This window comes from Globicephala melas, chromosome 6 (genome assembly GCF_963455315.2).
Source record: "Globicephala melas chromosome 6, mGloMel1.2, whole genome shotgun sequence".
NCBI classification, from domain to species: Eukaryota; Metazoa; Chordata; class Mammalia; order Artiodactyla; family Delphinidae; genus Globicephala; species Globicephala melas.
Window position 1 is genome coordinate 1,212,635 of NC_083319.1, and position 22,372 is coordinate 1,235,006.

At 62.6% G+C, this 22,372-nt stretch overlaps 2 protein-coding genes across 5 annotated transcripts; both read left to right on the forward strand.

Moving 5' to 3' along the window:
* Positions 1 to 5,833: 5,833 nt before the first annotated feature.
* ENTPD2 (ectonucleoside triphosphate diphosphohydrolase 2) lies at positions 5,834 to 11,616 on the forward strand. Its single transcript, XM_030838235.2, is given in 11 exon segments — positions 5,834 to 6,265; positions 6,267 to 6,338; positions 7,766 to 7,883; positions 8,445 to 8,920; positions 8,974 to 9,116; positions 9,118 to 9,181; positions 9,638 to 9,703; positions 9,706 to 9,897; positions 9,987 to 10,106; positions 11,047 to 11,181; positions 11,283 to 11,616. Coding segments are annotated over 11 exon segments (1,644 nt in total). The 5' UTR covers positions 5,834 to 6,211; the 3' UTR covers positions 11,487 to 11,616.
* Positions 11,617 to 13,719: 2,103 nt separating this feature from the next.
* On the forward strand, positions 13,720 to 19,970 carry NPDC1 (neural proliferation, differentiation and control 1). 4 transcript variants are annotated; one of them, XM_030838240.3, is made up of 9 exons: positions 13,724 to 14,090; positions 17,121 to 17,267; positions 18,431 to 18,565; positions 18,654 to 18,824; positions 18,895 to 18,961; positions 19,051 to 19,135; positions 19,223 to 19,302; positions 19,435 to 19,531; positions 19,600 to 19,970. In XM_030838240.3, the coding sequence occupies exons 1-9, from the start codon at positions 13,979 to 13,981 to the stop codon at positions 19,666 to 19,668; spliced, it is 963 nt and encodes a 320-aa protein (XP_030694100.2). In that variant the 5' UTR covers positions 13,724 to 13,978; the 3' UTR covers positions 19,669 to 19,970. The 4 variants fall into 4 exon arrangements, with proteins under 4 accessions (XP_060156096.1, XP_060156095.1, XP_030694100.2 ...); XM_030838238.3 differs by having other exon boundaries at positions 13,725 to 14,090; positions 19,220 to 19,302; XM_060300113.2 differs by having other exon boundaries at positions 13,720 to 14,090; positions 19,435 to 19,970.
* The last annotated feature ends 2,402 nt before the right edge of the window (positions 19,971 to 22,372 follow it).

Genomic DNA, 22,372 nt, shown 5'->3' on the forward strand with positions numbered 1-22,372 from the left:
CATCCACTCAGTTGACTGACGTTTACTCCAGTGGGCTTTGAGTAAAGCAGATTGTTCCCCATAGTGTGGGTAGGCCTCGTCCACTCAGTTGAAGGCCTTAAGAGAAAAGACTAAGAAACCCCGAAAGGAAGGATGTCGGCTTGCAGACTGCTTTTGCGCTCAAGACTGCTGCATCCAGTCTTTCCTGGGTTCCAACCTGCTGACCTGCTTTGCAGACTTCAGACTTGCCAGCTCCTACAACCGCATGAGCCAATTCCTTAAAATAAATCTGTTTCTCTCCCTCTCTCCCTCTCTCCTCCCTGCCACCCCCATATATATATTCCTGTCGGTTCTCTTTCCTTTCTCTGGAGCACCCTAACACATCATACACACAGCGATTGCATTCTTGGGCATTTATCCCAGAGAAACGAAGACTTATTTTCACGCAGGAACATGTATATGATTGTTCATAGCAACTGCACTGGTAGTAGCTCCCAACTAGACACTGCTCAAATGTCCTTCCTTCTATGGGTGACTGTTTGAAGAAACTATGGTCCATCCACACCACGGGATACAAATCGGCAATGAAAAGGAAGGAACTATTGATAACACAGCAACATGAATGCACCTCAGGGAAATTATGCTGGGTGGTGAAAGCCAATCTCAAAAGGATACATTATGTGTGACCCATGCATGTACCAACCGGGAGATAACATGATTATGGAGATGGAGGGTGTGGGTTGGCTGAAGGGTGGTGTGAGAGGTCTCGTGGGGATGGGTCAATTGAATTTCTTGCTTGTCGTGGTGGTCCCATAAGGCTACACGTGTGGTAAAATTGCAGAGAGCTACACACACAAATGAGTGCAAGTAAAACCAGTGAGAGAGAAGTACGCTCCTTAGGTTGTACCAATGTCAATTTCTTGGTTTTGCTATTGTACGATATGTTAAAAAAATCTATCTATCTATCTATCTATACGGCAAGACTTATCAGAACTATAAAGAAAAATTGACAGACTCACCATCACAGTGAGAAATTTTAACATATATCTCTTGATAATTGATAGGATATAGTAGATTTGAACATTATTGGTAATGTTGATCTAATGGACAAATCCAGACCGAGACACTCACTAATTGGAGAATTCTTCTCAAGCACACGGAGAGCATCTATAACTATTCATGACCACATGCTGGGCCCAAAAGGCAATGCAACAAATATCGGAAGATTGCTCTCATGCAGACTACATGATGCAACCACGATGCAGGTACCTTAGAAAACAGCCCAGACTTTTGGATATTAAAGCACACACACTTCCCCCCAAAAAACAAAACCAAAAGAAACAAAACAAAAAAAAGGGGAGGAAAAAAAGAAAAAACACACAAAAAATAAAAAACAGGAAAAAATAAATTTAAAAAAGGAAAAAACCCACACCCACATCTAAACAATTCATACATCAAATAAGAAATCACAATGAAAATGAAAAAAAATTATCTAAATGAAAATAAAAAGAGTGTGCCTCAAAAGCAGAGACCAGAGGGAAATGTATATAGACACTTAGATACATCAGGAAAGAAGAAAGCCTTGTAAGAAGTGAATTAAGCATTGAACTTCAGAAGTTGGAAAAAGAAATAGAAATAAATACAAAGAATATAGAAGAAAGAAATTATAACACATTATATTAAAATATTTTTATTGACTATATATATGTACTCGACACATTTTTTTGGCCACGCTGCGTGGCTTGTGGGATCCTAGTTTCCCCACCAGGGATCGAATGCGGGCCCTTGGCAGTGAACGTGGAGTCCTAACCACTGGACCACCAGGGAATTCTCCGACACTTTTCTTGATGCTGGGGAACATCCAAACAAAAGAGACACGAAAACTCCTGCTCACATAAAGTTATATTTGAGTAAGAATGATAAAGGTTAGAGCAGAAATTAGTGAAATAGAAAACAAACACACTTTATAGAAAACATCCATGAAGGCAAAGACTTGATTGAGGAAACTAACGAAGTGCAGAAGCATCTGCCTGGAATAGTGAAGAATAAAAGAGATAAAAGGCAGAAATAAAATGATTGAGCAATTTAAAAAAATAACAACATATGCTGCAGAAATTAAGTAGATGTTAACAGGATTTTTTTTTTTTTGCCCTGCTGCACGGTATGCAGTATCTTAGTTCCCCAACCAGAGACTGAACCCGTGCCCCCTGCAGTGGAAGCGTGGAGTCCTAACCACTGGACCACTGGGGAATTCCCACTAACAGGATATTTTAAACAAGATTATGCCAATCCATTAGCGGTGGATAAATACCTCATGGTAGATTATGCGTACAGGACCCAAAAGGAGCAAATGATAGAGCAGAAAATGGATACATCTGGACTAATCAAGCACTTCTATGATTTCACTGCAAAGGACTCGTGTCCCCAGTATACATAAAGAATTCCTGCAGATCTATAAGGAAAAGATAAACAATCCCTAGAGAATGAACAAAGATTTGAAAAGATGCCTCATGGAAGACAGGAAAGACTCTATTTCTTCAGTAATCAAGGAAATGACATTAAAAGCTCAAAGAGAGGACTTCCCTGGTGGCGCAGTGGTTAAGAATCCGCCTGCCAATGCGGGGGACACGGGTTTGAGCCCTGGTCCACATGCTGTGGAGCAACTAAGCCCGTGCGCCACAACTACTGAGCCTGCGCTCTAGAGCCCGTGAGCCACAACTACTGAAGTCCGCGAACCACAACTACTGAAGCCCCCATGCCCTAGAGCCCGTGCTCTGCAAAAAGAGAAGCCACTGCAATGAGAAGCCTGCATACCACAGCGAAGAGTAGCCCCTGCCCACCGCAACTAGAGAAAGCCAAGAGTTGCACAATACCAACCAAAATGGTGGTGTGTGCTCTTGAGATCGCCAGGTGGCGCCACCATCCTGAAAACAGTGCAGCTATTTGCAGGTGAACCTGCACACACAGGTGCGCTCTGGTCACCAGCTCCTAGGCTATTCCCCAGGGAAAGGCTTGCCCGCGTGCAAATGTGCACAGGAGCAATCTTAGTGAAAACAGCCTGAAGCCAGGACCCCCGACACACTCACAGCTGAAATGCGAGCTTTGCAACACTCACAGCAGAGAACGATGCAGCAACGGGGCGGACCATCTACAGCTTCACAAGCCAGCGTTCTGAATCTCAAAAATACAGTGGGAGTGAAAGAAGCAAATCCCAGAACAGTATTCCAGTATAAAAAAAAAAAAGAAGAAAGGAAGGGACTTCCCTGGTGGCCCAGTGGTTAAGAATCCCCCTGCCAATGCAGGGGACACAGGTTCAAGCCCTGGTCCAGGAGGATCCCACATGCCGCAAAGCTACTGAGCCTGCACGCCACAACTACTGAGCCTGTGTGCCACAACTACTGAAGCCTGCGCGCCTAGAGCCCATGCTCCGCAACAAGAGAAGCCACCGCAATGAGAAGCCCACGCACCACAACCAAGAGTAGCCCCCGCTCACCACAACTAGAGAAAGCCCTCACGCAGCAACAAAGACCCAACGCAGCCAAAAATAAATAAAAGATAAAATTCTAAAAAAAGAAACAACCAGGAGAAATAGCACAATATATTATTTAGAGAGATGGAAAACTATAAAGAAAAGCAAGAGAATAGCAAGTACAAAAGTCAAGAGAGTAGACACCTCTGGTCAGGACAACCGAAGGCTCTCTGATATGCCTGTTCCTGCACTGTGATTCTTTCCACAGGGCATGTGTACCGCACTTGCTCTCCTGTCTGTCTGCTGCATCTCACGAGGCAGCACAGGCCTCCCCTGACCCGGGGAGCCTTTGACAAGCCTGCTCTCCCCTGGACCGGTGGTGGGTTCCCCCACATGCCATGGAGTCCGTGAGCATCCCTCGCTCACTGTGCATGCACGCAGCCTGGTATGCCTCTGGCCCCATAGGAGGTGCTCGGCAAACGTCTGTTGAATGACTTGATGAGCACGTGTAGAAAGGGCGCAGTGAGTGAAGGAGATGTTTCAGCCACGAGACACTGTGGCTTCCGATGGAGAGACTGAGCCAGGGACAGCCAAGACCTTAACCGGCCCCCCTGGGAGGTCTGGATCCTGTCGGAGGGGAGGAGGGTTCTGAGGACCCCTCTCCTGAGGGCCTCTCCCGGCACCTCTCTGCAGCCGCATGCCTCTGCTTGGAGCCAGGGCCAAGCCATGTGCAGCACATCTGGAGCCCCACCCCTGCTGAGGTTCCCGGAGGCCCAAGGCCTGGGGCTGCCCCGCCAGAGCCCCCTCCTGCCGGTGGGCTCCTGCCAGGGCCTCCCTGCCGCCTGTCCCCCAGCCCAGTTTCCAGGGTCCCATCGAAGGAAGTCTCTGGGCCAAGAGGGGATTCCCGCCCTGGTCTCCCTGGGAGAGAACTCGCTCCCAGTCTCCGCCGTGGCTGTTCCATGTCCCCTGGCTTCTTCCCTTCTTCTCTCCCCAGGCTAGTCTGGGCCCCTGCCACGAGCACCAGGGCAGGGTCCAGTTCTCTGTTCTCCAGGACCCCTCCTCTCAGGTCTGGTGGGGCTCCCTTGGGCCTAGAGGGGTGAGGAGGGGGCAGGGGCCGGCCGGCAGCACCAGTGTCTCCTGCCCTTTCATGTGCAGGCCTCTCTCTGGGCCGCCTTTGTCCCTTACATTTCAGCCTAAACTGCAGGCCTCTGGCTCCTCTGAACTTTCTGGGGTGGAAGAAAGGGCCTGGGGGCGGGGGAGGAGAGCTGGCAGGAAAACGGGGCCTGGAGCCCTGTGCTGGCCTGCCGCACCCAGTGTCTCTCTGCTGGAACCCAGCCCGGCGGGGCTGGGGAGGCCCAGCAACGTCCCGAGTCGCCCACCCTTCCCACTGGGGTCCTGAGCTGGAAGAAAGGCTCCTTTGCTGGGCCTGAGACACCAGACCCTCAGCCTGGGCAGCCGTCCCAGCAATCCCAATTGTCCCTGCCGGTTCCACCCGGCCGGGCCATTGCCCAGACCCTGTGCCCATCAAAGGCTGTCCTTTTGGTCCCCTAACCCCGCCCCCATCTGCTGGCTCTCCTGGGTGGTCTTGCCACATGGCTCCCTGCTGCTGGAATTCCTATTTTGCACAAAATGGGGGTGGCCCCTGGCCAGAGAAGGGGGTGATGCTTGGCCAGGGTGGCACACAGGGCCCATGGGGATTCCAAGCACAGCGGCCAGTCATTTCATGGGGTGGAAGGGCTGAGCTGGGTCCTGCGACCAGCTGAGCACTTAGCCCAGTGTGCAGGGACCTGGGTGCTGACAAGCCCGGCCTGGGGGACCCTCTCCCTCATCCGCAGAGGCTCCTCCTCCCTCCTTGGGAAGCCTCCGGCCTCCCCAGCCCAGGCTTCTGGGTCCCCCAGGAAAAGGGGGCCACCGGGATGGGGGGTGGGCCAGCCTGAGCGTGGGTTCTCTTGTTTCTGGGCATGGTGCGGCTGTGGCCATCCTGTTCCTCTCTCTGCCTGTGCCCTCATCTGTCACCTTGGAACTGTGTGAAGTAGGTCTGGCTTCACCCTGCTCGGCACTCAGCTTTGAGGTCTCAGCACCTCCAGAGCAGGCTCAGCCTGGGTCAGCTCAGTGTCCTGGGGGGTGACCAGGGCGATGCCCTGCCATGCAGCCCAGGACTGGGTCAGCATCGCAGGCTGGCCAGCCCTTTCTTGCCGGGAGGGCATGGCAGGGGCCCAGCCAGGAGCCCACGTGGTTCCTGTAGCTGGCGTTGCCTCCTTCCTTCACGACCAGGCCGGGGGAAAGCCGGCTCTGAAGCGGCAAGACCCTTGGAACAAGCCTGCCTGGGCGGCAGCCCAGCCCACCCCCAGGCCAGGCCTTCTGCCGCCGTGCCCTAAGGCCCGAGGGGCTGGGGGCTCTCTAGGTCCTGCTGGAGCGGAGTGCCCAGAGGCAGAGCGTGGTCGGCAGGCGCTTACAGGTCAGCGGGACAGGTCAGAAGGGGTGAATCTTTGGGGCTGAGCGGACAGGAAGAAGGTGGGACATAGACTCAGGGCGCCAGGGCTGAGACCAGGGCGCCGAGAGGGGCAGCGCGGGTGACTCAGCCGCCGCGTCTCTCACCTGTGCTCCGGAGCCAAGCGGGAGGTGGGCGGGGCGGCCCGCCAGTGGGCGTGGCAGCCGTGGACCGGTCCGCGCCCCGCCCCAGGCGCCTACCCGCGGTCCCGGGACCTCGGCCTCCGGCTCCCCGCCGCCGCGCCGTCAACGCCTGGTCCGCCCCGCGCCCCCATGGCCGGGAAGGCGCTGTCGCTGCTGCCGCCGCTGCTGCTGGCCGCGGCGGGCCTCGCCAGCCCTCGCCGGCCTCCTGCTGCTGTGTGTCCCCACCCGCGACATTCGGGAGCCGCCCGCCCTCAAGGTGCACGCTGGAGCGCCCTGGCAACCCGGCGCAGTCCGGGAGCTGCTGGCTGGGCCGGGGCGCCAGGCGGAGAGGCTCGGACCGAGCAGGGCCAGGCTGCGCCCGCGTGGCAGCCGGGACCCCGCGCGCTCCGCTCCCGGCCCGGCGGGATGAGGTCCCAGGCCCCTCACCAGCGCTCCGGGTCCCGGTCCAGGGCGCGGCAAAGGCGCTTCCGGGGGACGCGGTGCGGGAGGCCGAAGTCCCGGGAGCTCTCCGCTCGCCGCGCCCGCCGCGGAGCCTTTCGCGGCGCGGCCGAGGGGCGTCTCTCCACACCCCCGCGGCTCCCTGACCGCGGCCCGGCCCGCGCCCCCAGCACGTTCGGCCTCCAGGGAGGCATCGCCTCGGGGTTTGGCCCAGATGGGGTGCGACAGGCGCTGGGGCCCAGGGACTCCTCCCCAGCCTCTCCGGTGGCTCCCACAGTGAGGGGGCAGCCCTGGCTGGTCCTGAAGGGGTCGGAGCGGGCTAGGCCTGATCCCCCCACGCATCCCCGCCAGACTCAGCCTCCAGGAGCCCGCCCTCCCTAACCCTCTATTGGGCTTGTGGGCCGGCCTGATGCGTGGGTGGATGGTAGGTGCTCTAAGGCCCAGGAGCCCAGGATGGAGATCGCTGGGGTGGGTGCCCTGTAGCAAAGGGCGACCACCCGGTAGGGGTGCGGTGGGGCGGGCCACTTGGCCTGCTGCTGCTGGAGTTCCCTGTGTCAGGGAGAGGACCAGAGGGGCCCCCTTCCCGGCTCAGGAGGGCATGCTCTCCAGACCGCCTCCTCCTATTGGAATCCAGGCCCCTGGGGGCAGGTGCTGGAAAGTGGCTCTTGCAACCTGGGTGCTGACCGTCACCCGCCCGACCTGCCTGGAAGGCCCATGTGGCGCCGGGGCAGCTCTCTCTGGCCCTGCCTTTGAGGCCCAGGGAGGGGGTGTCTGCTTATCGCAGGCCCACGCGCAGCCTCAGTCCAGCTTTCCCCCTCGCTTCCACATCCTCAGGTTGGGCTGAGGTCAGAGAGATAAGGACAGAGGGGAGGAAGGAAGAGCAGGCCCAAAGGGGCGCTTCCTGAAGCTCTAGCTTTTCTCCTGCAGCCTGGGGACCTCATGCCCCCCCGGGCAAGGTTCCAAGCGTGGTCCCGGGACCCCTGACTCTGATCCTGCCCCTCATTTGCCCTTGCCAGGAAGGCTCCCGCAGTCAGAGGGCCATCCGCCTCCACTCCCACTCTCCCCCCAGGCAAGCTGTGGCACAGTGAGTGTCCCTGGCCTTCTCTGAGCCTCAGAGCTTCATTCTGAAGCTTCCACCCTCGACACAGGGTGGGGTGGGGTGGGCTGGAGAGCTGAGAGAGTCAAAGGGCATGGCTTCAGGCCCCCGCCCCCCCCCCCCGAGGCTGACCTTCCCCCCACCCCCAGTATGGCATCGTTCTGGACGCCGGCTCTTCCCACACATCCATGTTCATCTACAAGTGGCCAGCGGACAAAGAGAACGACACAGGCATCGTGGGCCAGCACAGCTCCTGTGATGTGCGTGGTAAGGGTCCCCTGTGCACTAGGCGCCCCCTGGCCTGGACACCCACTCACTGTAGGGTCTCAGGAGCCCTCTCCGGCCTTAGCCTTTGCAGACACCAGCCATCAGAACCCGCTGCTTGATGCCAGGTGGGGCCCAATCCAGGCAGGAGCTGCAGGAGCTCCCCCAAAGACAGGCTGCGTCCCTTCTTTTCCTAGAAGAGAAGCCCCAGGAAACAGTTGGAAGGTTTGGGCCCTCCCTGGCCCAAGACTGGCCTCTACATCCCAGGTGGGGCAGGAGGGGGTCCGAGGAGCCAGTGGGCACACCCAGGCAGGCCCCTGGGCAGGCTAGGCTGGGTTGACAATAGCCAGTGCTTTGTCCTGCCACCTGTGTGCACATCCACTGGGCAGGTGGCAGCTCAGAGACTGTGGGTGGCACACGGGCGGGCCCTTTTGTCTCTGAACTGGTCTCAACTGCCGCCTGTTAGGAGCGCAAGCCCCTCCCCCACCGCCCCCGCCCTGCTGGCCTATGGTCCACCTAGAGGCTGCCCAGCAGGCTTAGGCCCCTCTTGCTGCCTCCCTCTAGGTGGGGGCATCTCTAGCTACGCTGACAACCCTTCTGGGGCTGGGCAGAGTCTTGTGGAATGCCTGAACCAGGCGCTTCGGGATGTGCCCAAGGAGAGACACGCGGGCACGCCCCTCTACCTGGGAGCCACAGCGGGCATGCGCCTGCTCAAGAGACCTCCTGGCCCCGGGGACCATGACGGCCTCAGCACAGGGCGGGCCCTGCATGTCCCCCGCAGCAGCCCTGGGCTGGGGCCCCCTCGGCTGGCTGTGCACCCCAGCAGCAGGATCACGGCCATCTGGGGAAGATGTCCCTCAGAATCCTCCCTGTGTCACAGCCTAACCAATCCAGAGGCTGCGGCCAACGTGCTCGCGTCCGCGACACAGACGCTGACCCAGTATCCCTTTGACTTCCGTCATGCCCGCATCCTCTCAGCCCAGGATGAGGGGGTGTTTGGCTGGGTGGCCGCCAACTGCCTGCTGGAGAACTTCATCAAGGTGGGCCCGGTGGCCCCCACCCACTGACTGACCTCAACCTCCACTTCCCACAGTATGGCTGGGTGGGCCAGTGGTTCCGGCCAAGGAAGGGGACGCTGGGGGCCATGGACCTGGGGGGCGCCTCCACACAGATCACCTTCGAGACGGCCAGCGCAGCTGAGGATCCGGCCAATGAGGTCCAGCTGCGGCTCTACGGCCCACAGCTTCCTCTGCTATGGCCGTGACCAGGTCCTCTGGAGGCTGCTGGCCAGTGCACTCCAGGTACCCTCCACTGAGTCCTTCTGGAGGTAGGGAGCCAGGGGGAGTGGGGGCCGAGGGCCCAGAGCAGAGCCCGAACAGCAGCCGTACTGAGGGGGGCTTCTCCAGGAACCAAAGTTGGGCTTTCATCAGCTGTAAGGACAGGTGGGCAGGGATCCAGCATGGGTAAAGGCCCAGGGGCTGGAGGTGAGCCTGGTGAGTGGCTGGCTGGGGAGGAAGGAGGGCCAGGGCCACATCTCAGCGGACCTGGACAGCCTGCCTAAGGGGGTTGCTTTTAGTCCAGCAAGAAGGGGGAGCCGTGGATTGCTCCTGAGCTCAGAAGTGATGCTGCCAAAGTGGAACTTGTGGGAGATTTATCAGCTGGTCCTCTGGGGAGGCCCTCCTAGGGTCTTAGGGCGGGGATGGTGGGCAGTGCTTGGAGTGGCGGTGTTGCCACACACACCCTTGTCATCTGCCCAGACCCACGGCTTCCACCCCTGCTGGCCGAAGGGCTATTCCACTCATGTGCTGCTCCAGGATGTGCATGAGTCGAGTCGCCGTGCACTGCAGCCCAGCGGCCCCAGACCTTCAACAGGCGCGCCAAGGTCAGCCTGTCGGGAAGCAGCGACCCTGCCCTGTGCCGTGGCCTCATGTCTGAGCTCTTTAACTTCTCCTCCTGCCGCTTCTCTAGACGCTCCTTCAACGGCATCTTCCAGCCCCCTCTGCCTGGAAAGTTCATCGTGAGTCCAGAGGACTGGGGTTGGGGGGCCGGGGGCGTGCCCCGAAGTGCTTGGGGTCTGGTCACGGTGTGACTGTACCCCCCTCACAGGCCTTCTCTGCTTTCTTCCACACGGTGGACTTCCTGAGAACTGGGATGGGGCTGCCCGTGGCAATCCTGCAGCAACTAGAGGCGGCCGTGGTCACCATCTGCAACCAGACGTGGAGTGAGGTGAGGCCTGCACCCCCCTCCTCCAGGGCTGCTCAGGGGGCTCCGCCAGCCAGTGTCACGCGTCCTGATCATTCGTTTGCTCTACGAGTAGAGGGAGTCTTAGGCCTCTCAGAATGCCCACTGCAGTGGGGGATACACTGTTAATCAGACTTGAAAAGTGGCCAGGCTACGGCAAGGAGGCCAGGAGCCAGATGAGATTGCAGAAGCCTCCCTGAGGCCTGACCCTAGAACCAAGATCAGGAGGGTAGAGGGAACAGCCAGTGCAAAGGCCCTGGGGCAGCAGGGAGCATGGAGTGGACAGGGTGGGGAGGCGTGTAGCTGGGAGAGTGTGGGGGAGAACAGCCAAGCAGGGGAGAAGCAGAGGACTCAGGGGAGACTTAGCAGATAGAACTGGGGGTGGGGGAGTGAGAAACCCCCAGGTTTCTGGCTGCCACCATGGACTGGACACTGGCTCAGGTGAAGGATGGAGGGGTTCGGACATGCAGAGGAAGAGGTGACTCCGGGAGAGGCACTGGAGTGTCTCTGGAGTGGGGCTCGGTGGTGACGGAGGCCCCATCCTGTCCTCTTCGTGGCTAGTCTCAGACAGACTTGGGGCTGCTGGAAAAGTGGGGATCGGGAGGCAAGCCCAGGGGCCTGGGGTCAAGCCTAGAGCTTCTCCTGTTACCCCGACCATCGCCAAGTTTGCTGCAGCCCTCTGCCCGCTGCGTGGCCACCCCTGCTGTCCCCTGGAGGTCCCCCTCCCAGGCGCAGGTTCTTGCTGCCATCTGGAAGTCACGCTGTTCTGCCCTGAGGAAAGAGCTCTGCCTGGGGGAGGCCCCCTCAGCCTCGTTCTTTCTGGGACCTGCGGGGGGGTCTCCAGCCCTGCATTGCCTTTCTGTGTCTGGTGGGGCAGAGATCTCCCGGTGGCCCCTGGCCCTACAGTCTCCCACCTGCATTCCAGCTGCAGGCTCAGGCGCCGGGGGAGCGGGCCCGCCTGCCCGACTACTGCGCTGGGGCCACATTCGTGCAGCCGCTGCTGTGCCGCGGCTACGGCTTCGACGAGCGCACTTTTGGAGGCGTGACCTTCCAGAAGAAAGTGGGAGCCGGTGGGCCCGCGCGCAGGGGGGCGGGGCCGAGCGCGGGGGGGCGGGGCCTCCCGGGCTGCGCCTAGGTTGAGGCCGCGCCTCCCGACCGTAGGCCGGGGACACCGCTGTCGGCTGGGCGCTCGGCTACATGCTGAACCTGACCAACCTGATCCCCGCCGACCCAACCGGGCTGCGCAAGGGCACAGACTTCAGCTCTCGGGTCGTCCTCCTTCTGCTCTTCGCCGCCATGACCCTGGCTGCGTTCGTCCTTCTGCTGAACCGGGCGTGCTCTGCCAAGTCGCCGAGCGCCATCTAGGGGCGGGTTGGGGGCAGCTGCCCCAGCCCCAAGTCCCCCATGCCTCACCCCACCCCACTCTCAACATCTCTGTCCCTAATGAAGCCCGGGAGCAAGGCTCTGGCGACCACGCCCACATTTGGCCGGATCGGCGAAGGCAACCGGCTCCAGCGCCCTCCTGCCCACTCCTGCCTTGGCTTCATCGCTGGGCCTAGTGTGCCTCCTCCTCTTACTGTGGGTGGGGATTCAGACACCCCGCAGCCCTCAGCCTGTGAATGCGGGGTTGGGTCCGCAGGGAATGGAGTCCTGAGAGTCCCCTCCCACCCCCAGTCTTGGGTTTTAGGGGGAGGGTCAGAGCCCACAAGCTGGGAGCCAGCCCAGCGCCTACTTGTAAAAATTTTGTAGTAAAAAGTTTTTCATAGAGCAGTGGAGAGAATGTCCGTGGGGTGGGGCGTCTCTGCTGTTGCCGGCCCTCCCTCGCTACAGTTAAAAAAAATTTTTTTTGGCCGCGTTGGGTCTTCGGTGCTGCGCACGGGCTTTCTCTAGTTGCGGCGAGCGGGGGCTACTCTTCGTTGCGGTGCGCGGGCTCTAGGTGCGCGGGCTTCAGTAGTTGTGGCACGCGGGCTTAGTTGCTCCGCGGCATGTGGGATCTTCCCGGACCAGGGCTCAAACCCGTGTCCCCTGCATTGGCAGGCGGATTCTTAACCACTGAGCCACCAGGGAAGCCCTCCCCGCAGTTGTGTTGGGTGCACAGGCCCCCTCCTGGACCCGAGGGAGGACCCCGGTTGTTTCTACTTCCTTCCTCTCTGGGCCCAGACCTGGGGTGGTGTTGACTGACCCTGGTCTCTTGCTCCATGGTTGTGGCCTGGAGTAGCTGCCAGTTGGTTGGCCTAAAAGAGTCCCTGAGTCCCTTGAGTCTTCTCTGGCCAGCAGAGCCCCTGCAGCAATGGCAGATCTGCAGCAGTGACCTAGGCCAGACTGGAGTCTGGGCCCCGGCCTCGAGCTGGCCTGGGTGCAGGTGCGAATGGCAGGCCGGAGAGTGAGTGGGCAAGGCAGCTGCCTAGGGTGCAGGCAATGCTCAAGACCTGGGGGGGGGGGGTGAGGGGCAAACCCTCAACAGGAGGTGGTGTCGGGGGATGTGGAGATCGGGGCCAAGACGGACGAAGGGCCCATTGCTCAGAAGGATGACCCTTGCCAGGAGCCTGGATCTGGCGCCAAGCCGTGCAATCACACCAGACGTCGCGTCCCTGCTGCCTGGGTGCTGTTTTCCGCGTCCTCAAGAGACATCAGCCGCCCCCACCTGCCGCTCCTGCAACCCCCCTTCCCTAAGCACTGTTTTCTCCAGCGTGGGAACGCGTGGTCTTGGCGGCATCTCCCCGCCGCCTCCCCCTTTCTGGGAAGTGAGCTCAGACACTATTTCTGTCTGGTCATGCCTTGTGTGGGAGGATGGCAGTCCTTGTTCGCTCATCACCCCCCTGCCCAACGCACGCACCACGTACACTTCTGCTGGTTTCTGAGCCATTTCACAAACCTGAGGGCAGCCAGCCCCATCTTCGAAGTTTTGAAACACAAAGGGCTGAAAGGAAGCACCGTGCTGGGGCCCACCCCCACCCCCGCACTTGTTCTCTCAGTAACGTGAGCCTGGGAGGTTTCCAGGTGGGATGGGGTGCGGGTGCTCTCAGGAGGCAGCCGGTGGGGGTAAGAGGGGGCATCACAGTGCTTGCTGTCGTGGGGCACCCCGGAGCTAAAAGGCTGTCACCTGGGCACCGTGGACAGCTCTCAGCTGGCTGTCATCAGTAGCTCCAGGTCACTCTTGCCCCCTGGTGGCCTCACTGAGAGCGGCCGTCCCACTGCAACCACCGTGGCCGCCGGCACCGACCTCGTTCTGTGCGCGTGTGTTTGCCTTCACAGTGTGTCTGTATGCCTGGGTCTTTGCGCACACCTGGGCACCTCTGTGCACCTGTCCAGCTGTGTGCGCCTGGTGTCCTTCCAGGTCCAGGCAGGTCCTCCGCTCCCGGAGGGTGGGGGTGGGGTGGGAGTTAGCAGCCCGAGAGGGACGGGGCCCGGGGGAAGCGCATCCCGGGGAAACCCATCCCCAACCAGTCCCTAGCCTAGAGAACATCCCCGGCAGCACAGGCGGCAGTGGTTGAGGCACCCGGAGAACTGGCTGGATGGGTGGGTGGAAGGGGGAGCAGAACTGGAGGGAGGGAGAGGGGGCGCAGCCTCACAGCGTCGTCCCGCCCCCGCAGGTGGAGCGCGCAGGCGCACTCCCGGCACGCGCGCCTCTCGCTGCCTAGCCTCCGTCCCGGATCCTTTGCCGCAGCGTCAGCGCCGCCGCCGCCTCTTTTCCTCATCCTCCGCCTCCTCGGCCTCTGCCTCCTCTTCCTCCTCCGCCCCCTCCTCCTCCGCCTCCTCCTCCTCCGCCTCCGCCGCCTCCCCCGACGCGGCGCCCGGAGCCCGTGCCCAGCCTCCGGCCGCGCGGTGCCATGCTGCCCCGGCGGCGGCGCTGAAGGATGGCGACGCCTGTCCCTCCGCCCTCCCCGCGGCACCTGCGGCTGCTGCGGCTGCTGCTCTCTGGCCTCGTCCTCGGCGCGGCCTTGCGCGGTGCGGCCGCCCGCCGCCCGGGTGAGCGAGTGCACTGGGCGCAGGCCGCGCGCGGGGCGCCCCGGGGACGGGGATCGCCGGGCGGGGGTCCGGCAGCGCGGCGCCGCCGTCATCCTCCCCGCCGCCGCCCTCGCCAGGGCCCGCAGGCCTCGCAGGCCCCGCGGGCCCCGCAGGCCCAGCCTGCGAGCCACCGCGCCGGCCCCGCCTCTCGCGGGTCGGGAAAACAGGCCCGGCGGGGAGGGCGCGGCACCGGGCTGCCGAGGGGCTCCTCTGGATGGGGCTTCTGCCGGCTTCTGATGTTGATTCGCTTCATGTCTTTGTCTGGGTCCGTGAGCCTGGTGGGTCGGTGTCTCAGGAGGGCTCTCTCTGCGTGGCCCCGCGGCCTGGAGTCTGCCCCGTGGGCGTTTCTGTGTGTGCGCGTCTCGGGCACCGCGGGTGCGGGCCCGGCCCTGGGTGCCTGCCGTCCTTACTGCCGGTGTCCGTCCTGGAGTCGGAGTCGCAGTGCTGGTCGGTCCCTGTGCCTCGGGTGGTGGACATGCGCCTTGCTTTGCTGCCATGGTGGGTCTGAAGTTTCCCTGGGCATCTGACAGCTTGTCCCAGGCTTAGGGTTTTGCTCTGGCCTCAGTGGGGACAGGAGGAGCTTACAGTCTCTGCGTCCACACTCACCCTCTGCTCTGCAGGGCCCCTCCATTCTGTCTTCTGTGCTTGGGGTTGGAGGGCACCCCCCAAGGTAGACTGAGGCAGAAAGGGATGAGCCCAGGGTCCTGGGAGATGCTCCTGGCTCCCCAGGTGGGCACTGGGGTTCCAAAGGTCTGCAGGAACGCAGAACCCAAAATGCACTCTGCCAGGTGGCAGAATTGGGAGACTTCGTACCCATGACTTCACTCATTTTTCCTGGCAGCCCCATAGGAGAAGTGTTGTTCTCAGCCCATTTTACAGATGAGGAAACTGAGGCACAGAGAAGTGACCACTGTATGATGCCGCTGGGATGCTAACCTGGGCAGTGCGTGTGGTCTGCATGTGTGGCCTCAAGAGGCCAGAGCAGGGCAGGCTTCCTCCTGGCCACAGCACCCCTGGACAGAGGCCTGGCACCACCAGGGTAGGCTCCCAAGGAGGCCTGAGGGCCAGATCATGGCTGGCCAGGGATGGTGGAGGCTGCCTGCTGCCGGCCTGGCTCCAGGGCGTACGGGGTGGGGCCTCCTGGGGAAACGGCTTATAGTCCCAGTACTGAGCCTCTGGGCTGGGCCGGTGCCGCCCAGCTGCTCATCAGCTCTGCACCCAGGTGCGGGGCAGGGTGCCAGGCACTCTCCAGCTGCTGCTGTTCCTGGGACCTCGTCCCTCACCCTGAGTCTGGAGCAGGGGCCTTCCCAGGGCTAAATGGGCAGCAGCCACATGGTCCCAGGGTGGGGGACTGGGAGTGGAGGGAGGCCCCGGAACCCGGAACCCAGAGCCAGCTCTGGAACTCAGGCCTCTACCCTTGCTCTGGCGCACTCTGGGTTCTCTGCAGTAGGGGCCGGGGCTGCCTGGCTCCCCAGGTGCCCAGCTGGTGGGTGGGGTCCAGACGGACCAGCTGGCACAGGCTTAATGTTTAACTAGCCCAGGCCCTGGGCCCAGCTCACTGATACGGGCGCCTGCCGACCCAGGTTGTGCTGGAGGGGGGATCCCTGGGATGGCAACCTCAGCCCACTTGCCCACCTGCTGTAGGAGCTGCTGGAACTTCCTTGAAGGGATGCCTACAGCCAAGAGGCTGTGGGTGTCAGGTTACCAAGGAAACCAAGCCAGGCCAGCCAAAGTCTGGAGAAGGACAGAGCAGGCATTCCCAGATGCCCCATGTCACCCTTCTGCAGCAGGGACTGTCCTGGTTCTCCGAGATGTGCCCACCCGCACCTCCCCAGACACCACTGACAGTTCTGCTGGGTCTCCCCTGGCTCCGCTGGCTCTGCTGTCCCGTGAATGGGGCTAGTGTCCCAGGTCTTGAGACATTCCCCACCTTTTTTTTTTTTTTTTTTTTGGCGGTACGCGGGCCTCTCACTGTTGTGGCCTCTCCCGTTGCGAAGCACAGGCTCCGTATGCGCAGGCTCAGCAGCCATGGCTCACGGGCCCAGCCGCTCCGCGGCATGTGGGATCCTCCCGGACCGGGGCACGAACCTGCGTCCCCTGCATCGGCAGGCGGACTCTCAACCACTGCGCCACCAGAGAAGCCCGAGACATTCCCCAGCTTTGAGGCAACTCACCTTCTGCATCCAGAGAGGAAACTGAGGCAGAGAGGGCCACCGCCCTCCACCCCCCAGCATCAGAATGGGAGCCTTGGTCACGTGTACAGGACACTGAGGTCTGGGCCCCAAATTAGAAATGGCCTGGCCTGTAGTCCCAGGCCTTCCCCAGTCCCTGGCAGTGGTGGCTGCAGGAGTGACCCCGGCCTGGCTTGTGTTTCCGAAGCAAGTGAGACTGGCAGACTCCGTCGCATGTATCCCCAGCCCCAGCGGCTCGGCTGTGCCCTGGGGACAAGCCAGTGGTTAGATGTGGGGCAGTGATTCGACCTGTGCTGTCTCCCAGCTTGGCCCTCTAGGGCTGTAGGATGTCATGATGAGGTTTGCGGTGGGGTGGGGAGGCAGCCCTGAAATAGGAGACAGCCCCGAGGTGGTGGGAGGGAGCGACCTGGGCCCCGCCCTCTGGGGCTCCCAGGTTGGGCAGGGGTGAGAGACTCGCTCTAGGACAGGTTGAGACTGGAGATGGGACTTGGAGCGCTGCAAGGCCCTAACGTTCTCTGGATGGTAGGGGACAGTTCCTGTGCGGAGAGCTGGCTCAGGTCAGGGGAGTGGACTCTGGGGAGGGAGTGAGGCAAGAGAGTTCCGATAAGTGTTAGGACTGTTTGTTTTCCTGGTTCTGATTCCCGGTGCAGGGGAGGAAGGGCCCGCCCAGAACAATGGCCGGAGCCAGGCTTGGCCGGCTCTGTAGGGAGGGGTTGGGGTGGCCAGGACAGTCCTACTTACTGTGCAGGGGCTGAGTCAGGCTGGCCGTGACCCTGTTCTGCCTCCGCTTTCTTCTCAGATGCAGCCGTCTGTCCTGGGAGCCTGGACTGTGCCCTGAAGAGGCGGGCGCGGTGCCCCCCGGGTGCACGTGTCTGTGGGCCCTGCCTTCAGTCCTTCCAGGAGGACCAGCAGGGGCTCTGTGTGCCCAGGATGCGCCAGCCCCAGGGTATGGCTTCCTCCCTCCCCCACCTGGTACATTTGACCCCAGCCTTAGCTCTCAGGTCTCCTGCGCTTTGTGGGGTGCCAGGGACTCTCAAGTCGCCCTCCAAGTGGCCTGGCGATCCTTTCCAGATGGTACCAGCCCAGAGCTGGGTGGTGGGCTGAGGCCTGGGGCAGTTAGCCCCTCCCAGGGCAAGAGGTATCCAGTGTGAAGTGCTGGGTGATTCTGGGAGAGGCGGGGTCAGAGTTCCCCAGGCTTGGGTTTCCGCAGGGCTGGTCCCAAACCCCTCAGGCACCCACTTCTCCGCCCCGCTGGGCCGCCCCTGCTCCCTGCCCAGCGACCCCTCTCTCTCCATCGCTCACCTGTCCTGTCTGATTGATTGTGCTGGCGGTGCCCTGCCCGCTGGCCTGAGCCCAGAGTCTGTCGGGATGGTGCCAGAGTGACTCCAGGTGTGATGGGGCATTGCAGAGGGTGCTCTGGGGGCTGAAGAGTTGGGTGGGCTGGGAGGGGCTTCCTGGAGGAGCATGTTCCTGGCAGCGAGCGGGGCGGGGGCCTGCTGCAGAAGGCGCATGCTCTGCGCTCTGGGTGCTGAGCGGGGGCGTCTACTCGGAGCCCCTGTCCGGACTGTGGTGCCCACGGCAGGGCCGAGGGCGACCCAGCCACGGCCCCGCCCCAGCTGCGGCCCTCCCTTCCTCCTGATGGCCTGGTGGGGGCGGGGGTGCAGAATGGGGCTTCTCCGCATTCCTTGGGGGGTCCTGCTCGTCTTGGCAGCGGAGGCAGTGGGCCAGGTGACGCATTGTCCCCGTGCTCCTCCCACCACTTTGTGGGTAATGCGTGGGGTGTGGGGCAGCACCCCTGCCCTTCTCCTGGCCTCTGCACGTTCCCATAGCACCTGCACCCCCTGCCCGCTTTCCTGGGAACGCTGGTGCTCACACAGAGCTCCCTCAGTTGTCACCATGGCAACCGGGATGGCCAGGAGCAGGTAGGCTGGTACCTGGTCCTCTGGCCACAGGTGCCTGGGAGGAGCCTGCAGGGAGAAGGAGGCCTCGGCCTGGGGCTGGCTCCCAGATGGGCCTCTCCCTCTCTCCCTCTCGGAGGGCGCCGGGTAGCTGGTGTTGCCAGGGAGGGGCTGGGGGCCTCTCCACCTGATAGCCCTTCACCCTCCCCAGGGGAGGGCTTGCCCCAGCCCAGACTGGAAGAGGAGATCGACTTCCTGGCCCAGGAGCTAGCCCGGCAGGAGGCGGGGCACTCCAGGCTCACGGCCCCACCCCAGCCTGAGGGGCGACTGCGGCTCCTGGAGGCTGGTGAGACCCCGCCCCCTTCCCCTGTCCAACTCCCCACCGCCCTTGACCCCGGCCTGGTCTTGCCGTTTAACTTGCTCTCCCTCTGCAGCATCCACCCTGGGGCTCTCAGAGCGTGGCCGGGGCCCCAACCTGGGCCTCCCCTCCACGCGGGGAGCGCCCACGCCCCGCACCTCCTCCCTGCGCTCCACTGTGTCATCTGGGCCTGTGCACATGTCCCCGCTGGAGCCGCGGGGCGGGCGCGGTGACGGCCTTGCCCTCCGTAAGTCTGGCCGGGCGGGGAGGCAGGGTCCTGCCCGAAAGGCTGCCCTCACTGCGCCCCCTCCCTGCAGTGCTGATCGTGGCGTGCTCCGTGGCCGGCGCGGCCGCCCTTGCCGTGGCCGTTCTCTGCTGGTGTCGGTGAGCATGGGGCCGGGCTGGGGGCGGGCGGCCGGGCGGCTGGGCGGTGACCCCGCGGGTCTCAGGTGTGGTGTCTCCACTCCCCGCAGGCTGCAGCGAGACGTTCGCCTGACCCAAAAGGCCGACTATGCGGCCCCGCAGGCGCCCAGCTCCCCAGCCACGCCCAGGATCTCGGTGTGTGGCCGCGCCCGGCCCCGCCCCGCCCCGTCCCGCTCCGCCGCTCTGCCTCGGCCTGACCCTGTCTCCCCACTCCCGCAGCAGCCCGGGGACCAGCGGCTGGCGCACAGCGCGGAGATGTACCACTACCAGCACCAGAGGCAGCAGATGCGGTGCCTGGAGCGGTGAGAAGCCCCACCCGCCCCGCCCCACCCCTGGCCCAGCCACCCCTACCCCGGCCCGCTGCTCCCGTCCCTATCCCGGGCCACTGGCACCTGGAGGGTGAGGGAGGACCCGACGATCCTGCCCCCACCCAGGCATAAGGAGCCCCCCAAGGAGTTGGACTCCGCCTCCTCCGACGAGGAGAACGAAGACGGCGACTTCACGGTGTACGAGTGCCCCGGCCTGGCCCCGGTGAGTGCGGGGGTGGGCGGTGGGTGTCCCTCCCCAGCCCTGGACCCACCTAACGCCAGCGTTCGCAGACTGGAGAGATGGAGGTGCGGAACCCACTGTTCGACCACGCCTCGCTGTCCGCGCCCCCGCTGCAGTGACCCGAAGGCTGATGCCCACCCTCTCGTGGATGCGCGGCCCACGGGGGGGGAGGGGCAGGCCCCAGCCTTTGCCATTAAAGAGACTGTGTCCTGACACGCGTGTGCTTGCGGCTGGGGCCCCGGGGCGGCTGGGAAGCCCTTGCCGGGGAGACTCCCCCTGCTGCCAGGGACCTTCTCTGCTCCTTGCACCTGCCCCCTCACATCTGGACACCCCCAGTCGAGGGGAGGAAGACAACCCGAGAGACAAGGCACGGATTGGGAGTCCGGGAGACAAGCCAATTAAAGTACATTTCAAAACTTTGGCTGGGTGTGCCGGAGACTGACCTCCCCCCTCCCCGCCACTGGGAGGGACCCTGGAGCGGGCCTCAGGCTTCCTTCCACGCCCCTGGAGAGGCGGGATCTCTGTGCCCTTCGTGGGAAGACCCTGTCACCGCCTGCTGGGGAAGGGAGGCTTTATTTTTCCTAGGCAGAGGACTACCCTAAGCTCTTTCTCCTCCAGGCCTCCCCCCACCAACACTCGTGCCCCAGAGCCGGGGAGGGGAGGAGTGCGGCGCAGGGCCAGGCCAGTCTGAAGTTGATGCCCCTCCCTCAAGACCCCGTCCTCTTGTGTGATAAAAAGGGCTGGGAGCGGGCACCCCAGGCCTCCGTTCCTGCCCTGTGTCCACATGGGCTGGAGGGCGGGGAGGGACGGCATGCAGGATTGACTGTGGGCCCCTGCAGCCTGTGCGGGGGGCACGCCAGGCGGAGCGACACAGGCTGCACACAGGTGGGTGGGCCAGGTCAGGGGACAGAGGTGGCAGGGGCCCTGAGTGTCAGGAGCTGGGTCTTGATGCACCCCAATCCCCCGCCAGGGAGCAAGGAGGCCAGTGGAGGGGGAGGGGACCTCCAGCTGAAGGCCCGGAGTGGTGGCCGAGCTTCGTGGTCAGAAGTGCCGAGACTGGGCCTGGCAGCGGGGTTTCTGGGGTCCAGGGGCAGCGGGGCCTGGTGCACACAGGGTGTGGGTATCACACCTGTCTGCCTCCCCAAGGCTGGGAATGAGGGATGGGTTGGGTTCAGAAGCCCCTTAGTGATTCCTAGGGGTGGGGCGTCTGGAGAATGCTGGACCTCTGGCTCCTAGATGGATGGGGGCAGCCGTGAATGGGGAGCACAAAGCCAGTCTGGGACAGTCAGGTCCCTGAGGTGGGGCTGGGCCGGGGAAATGGGGTTGGCTCTGCTTAGAGCTAATGGCTTGTCCTAAAGCGGTATGTTTCTGGGGCTAGAGCCCACCCCTGACTCCTGGGCCGTGGCCTTGGGCTGGCCCTCAGCAGGAAGCCTCAGTTTTCCTTTGAGGCACTGGTGTGGGAGATGAAATGGGCCGGGTACAGGGAGCTGGGAATGAGGGTAGGGTGGGATGCAGGCAGGACGACGAGGACTGCTGTCCACTGTCATCTAATCTGTATCGTGAGGGGAAATGGCCACGAAGAAAACTGGGGGGCAGAGAGGTTAAGTTCCCACTCAAGAGCAAGGCACCCAGCTGATCCGGCCAGGCCAGTCCGTCTCGCCAGCGGGACCTGCAGACCCAGGGCCGGCGGCTCCCCTGGAGCCCTGGGGTCAGTCCCCGGGCTCCTGGTACTTGCCTTTCCCACCTCGTGCTGGCCTGACCGGGGCAGAGAGCGGCCACCCTACGTGCTGACCACTGTCACCTTCCAGATGACAGCACCTAGGCAGCAGGAGTGGGGAGCACGCAGCCCCAGCCCGAGGGGCGCCTCAGGGAGAGAGGGCCAGAGCCTGGCTACCCAGCTGTCTGCCCCAGGGGTGGGCCTGAGCAGAGCCAAGTCCAGACACGTGCCCAGAGGCCCCCTGGTGGCCATGCTCCCAGCCCCCGGCTCCTGCAGGAGCGGGCTGAAGGCGGCAGAGGGAGCCCGCACACCCTTTACTCCCAGAGAGAGGGTGAGGCAGGGGCTCAGGGAGTGCCTTTGGGAAGGTGGGCGCCCAGGCTGGCAGGTGGCCAAGGGCGCCCCAGGTTGGGGGTGCAGCTGAGGGAGCAGCACGAGGGCAGTGCCGGAGGGCAGTCACAGCAGGCAGCAGCCTCCCCGTGGACCACCTGGAGGCCACCAGCCCCGCCAGCCCTCCTTCCCTTCCTGCCCAGGCTGTGGAGCATGGCCACATCCTGTCCAGGGGGAGCTCCAGGACCTGCTGGGGGCTCCTCCAGGGCCCTGGGGTGGTGCAGGGTGGGGACTCGGAACCCCGGAGCATCTCAGCCACCCAGGCTGGCGGGAGGACATCTCCTCCTGGTGTCTGCAGCTGGGGAGGCTCCCACTGCCTAGGCTCTTGGCTAGGGGGCCACCCCACCCCGCGGCCTGTGCCAAGCACCATCTTGGCCCCAGGGTCTATGCTGGGCTGTGGCAGTGTCACCCTCTGGCACCTGCACTCAGGAGGACAGAGGCCAGGGAAGCTTCCTAAGGAGCGGAGGCACACATGCATCACCGGCCCCGCTCCCCCCCCCACGCCCTCTAGTGAGAACCGGGTGGAGGTGGGGTGAGGGCTGCCAGAGATGGGGCCTGTGAGAGTCCCAGGTGGGCTCAGGGCTCCTGGTGCGGTGGCCAGGAAAAGTGCTCGTGGGCAGGGCACCTGGGCTGGGGACGGGAGCAGCAACTCCAGCCCCAGGGCAGCCCCCTGCACCCCAGGGCCTGTGAAAGGAAGGGTGGTTGAGGATTTGACCAAG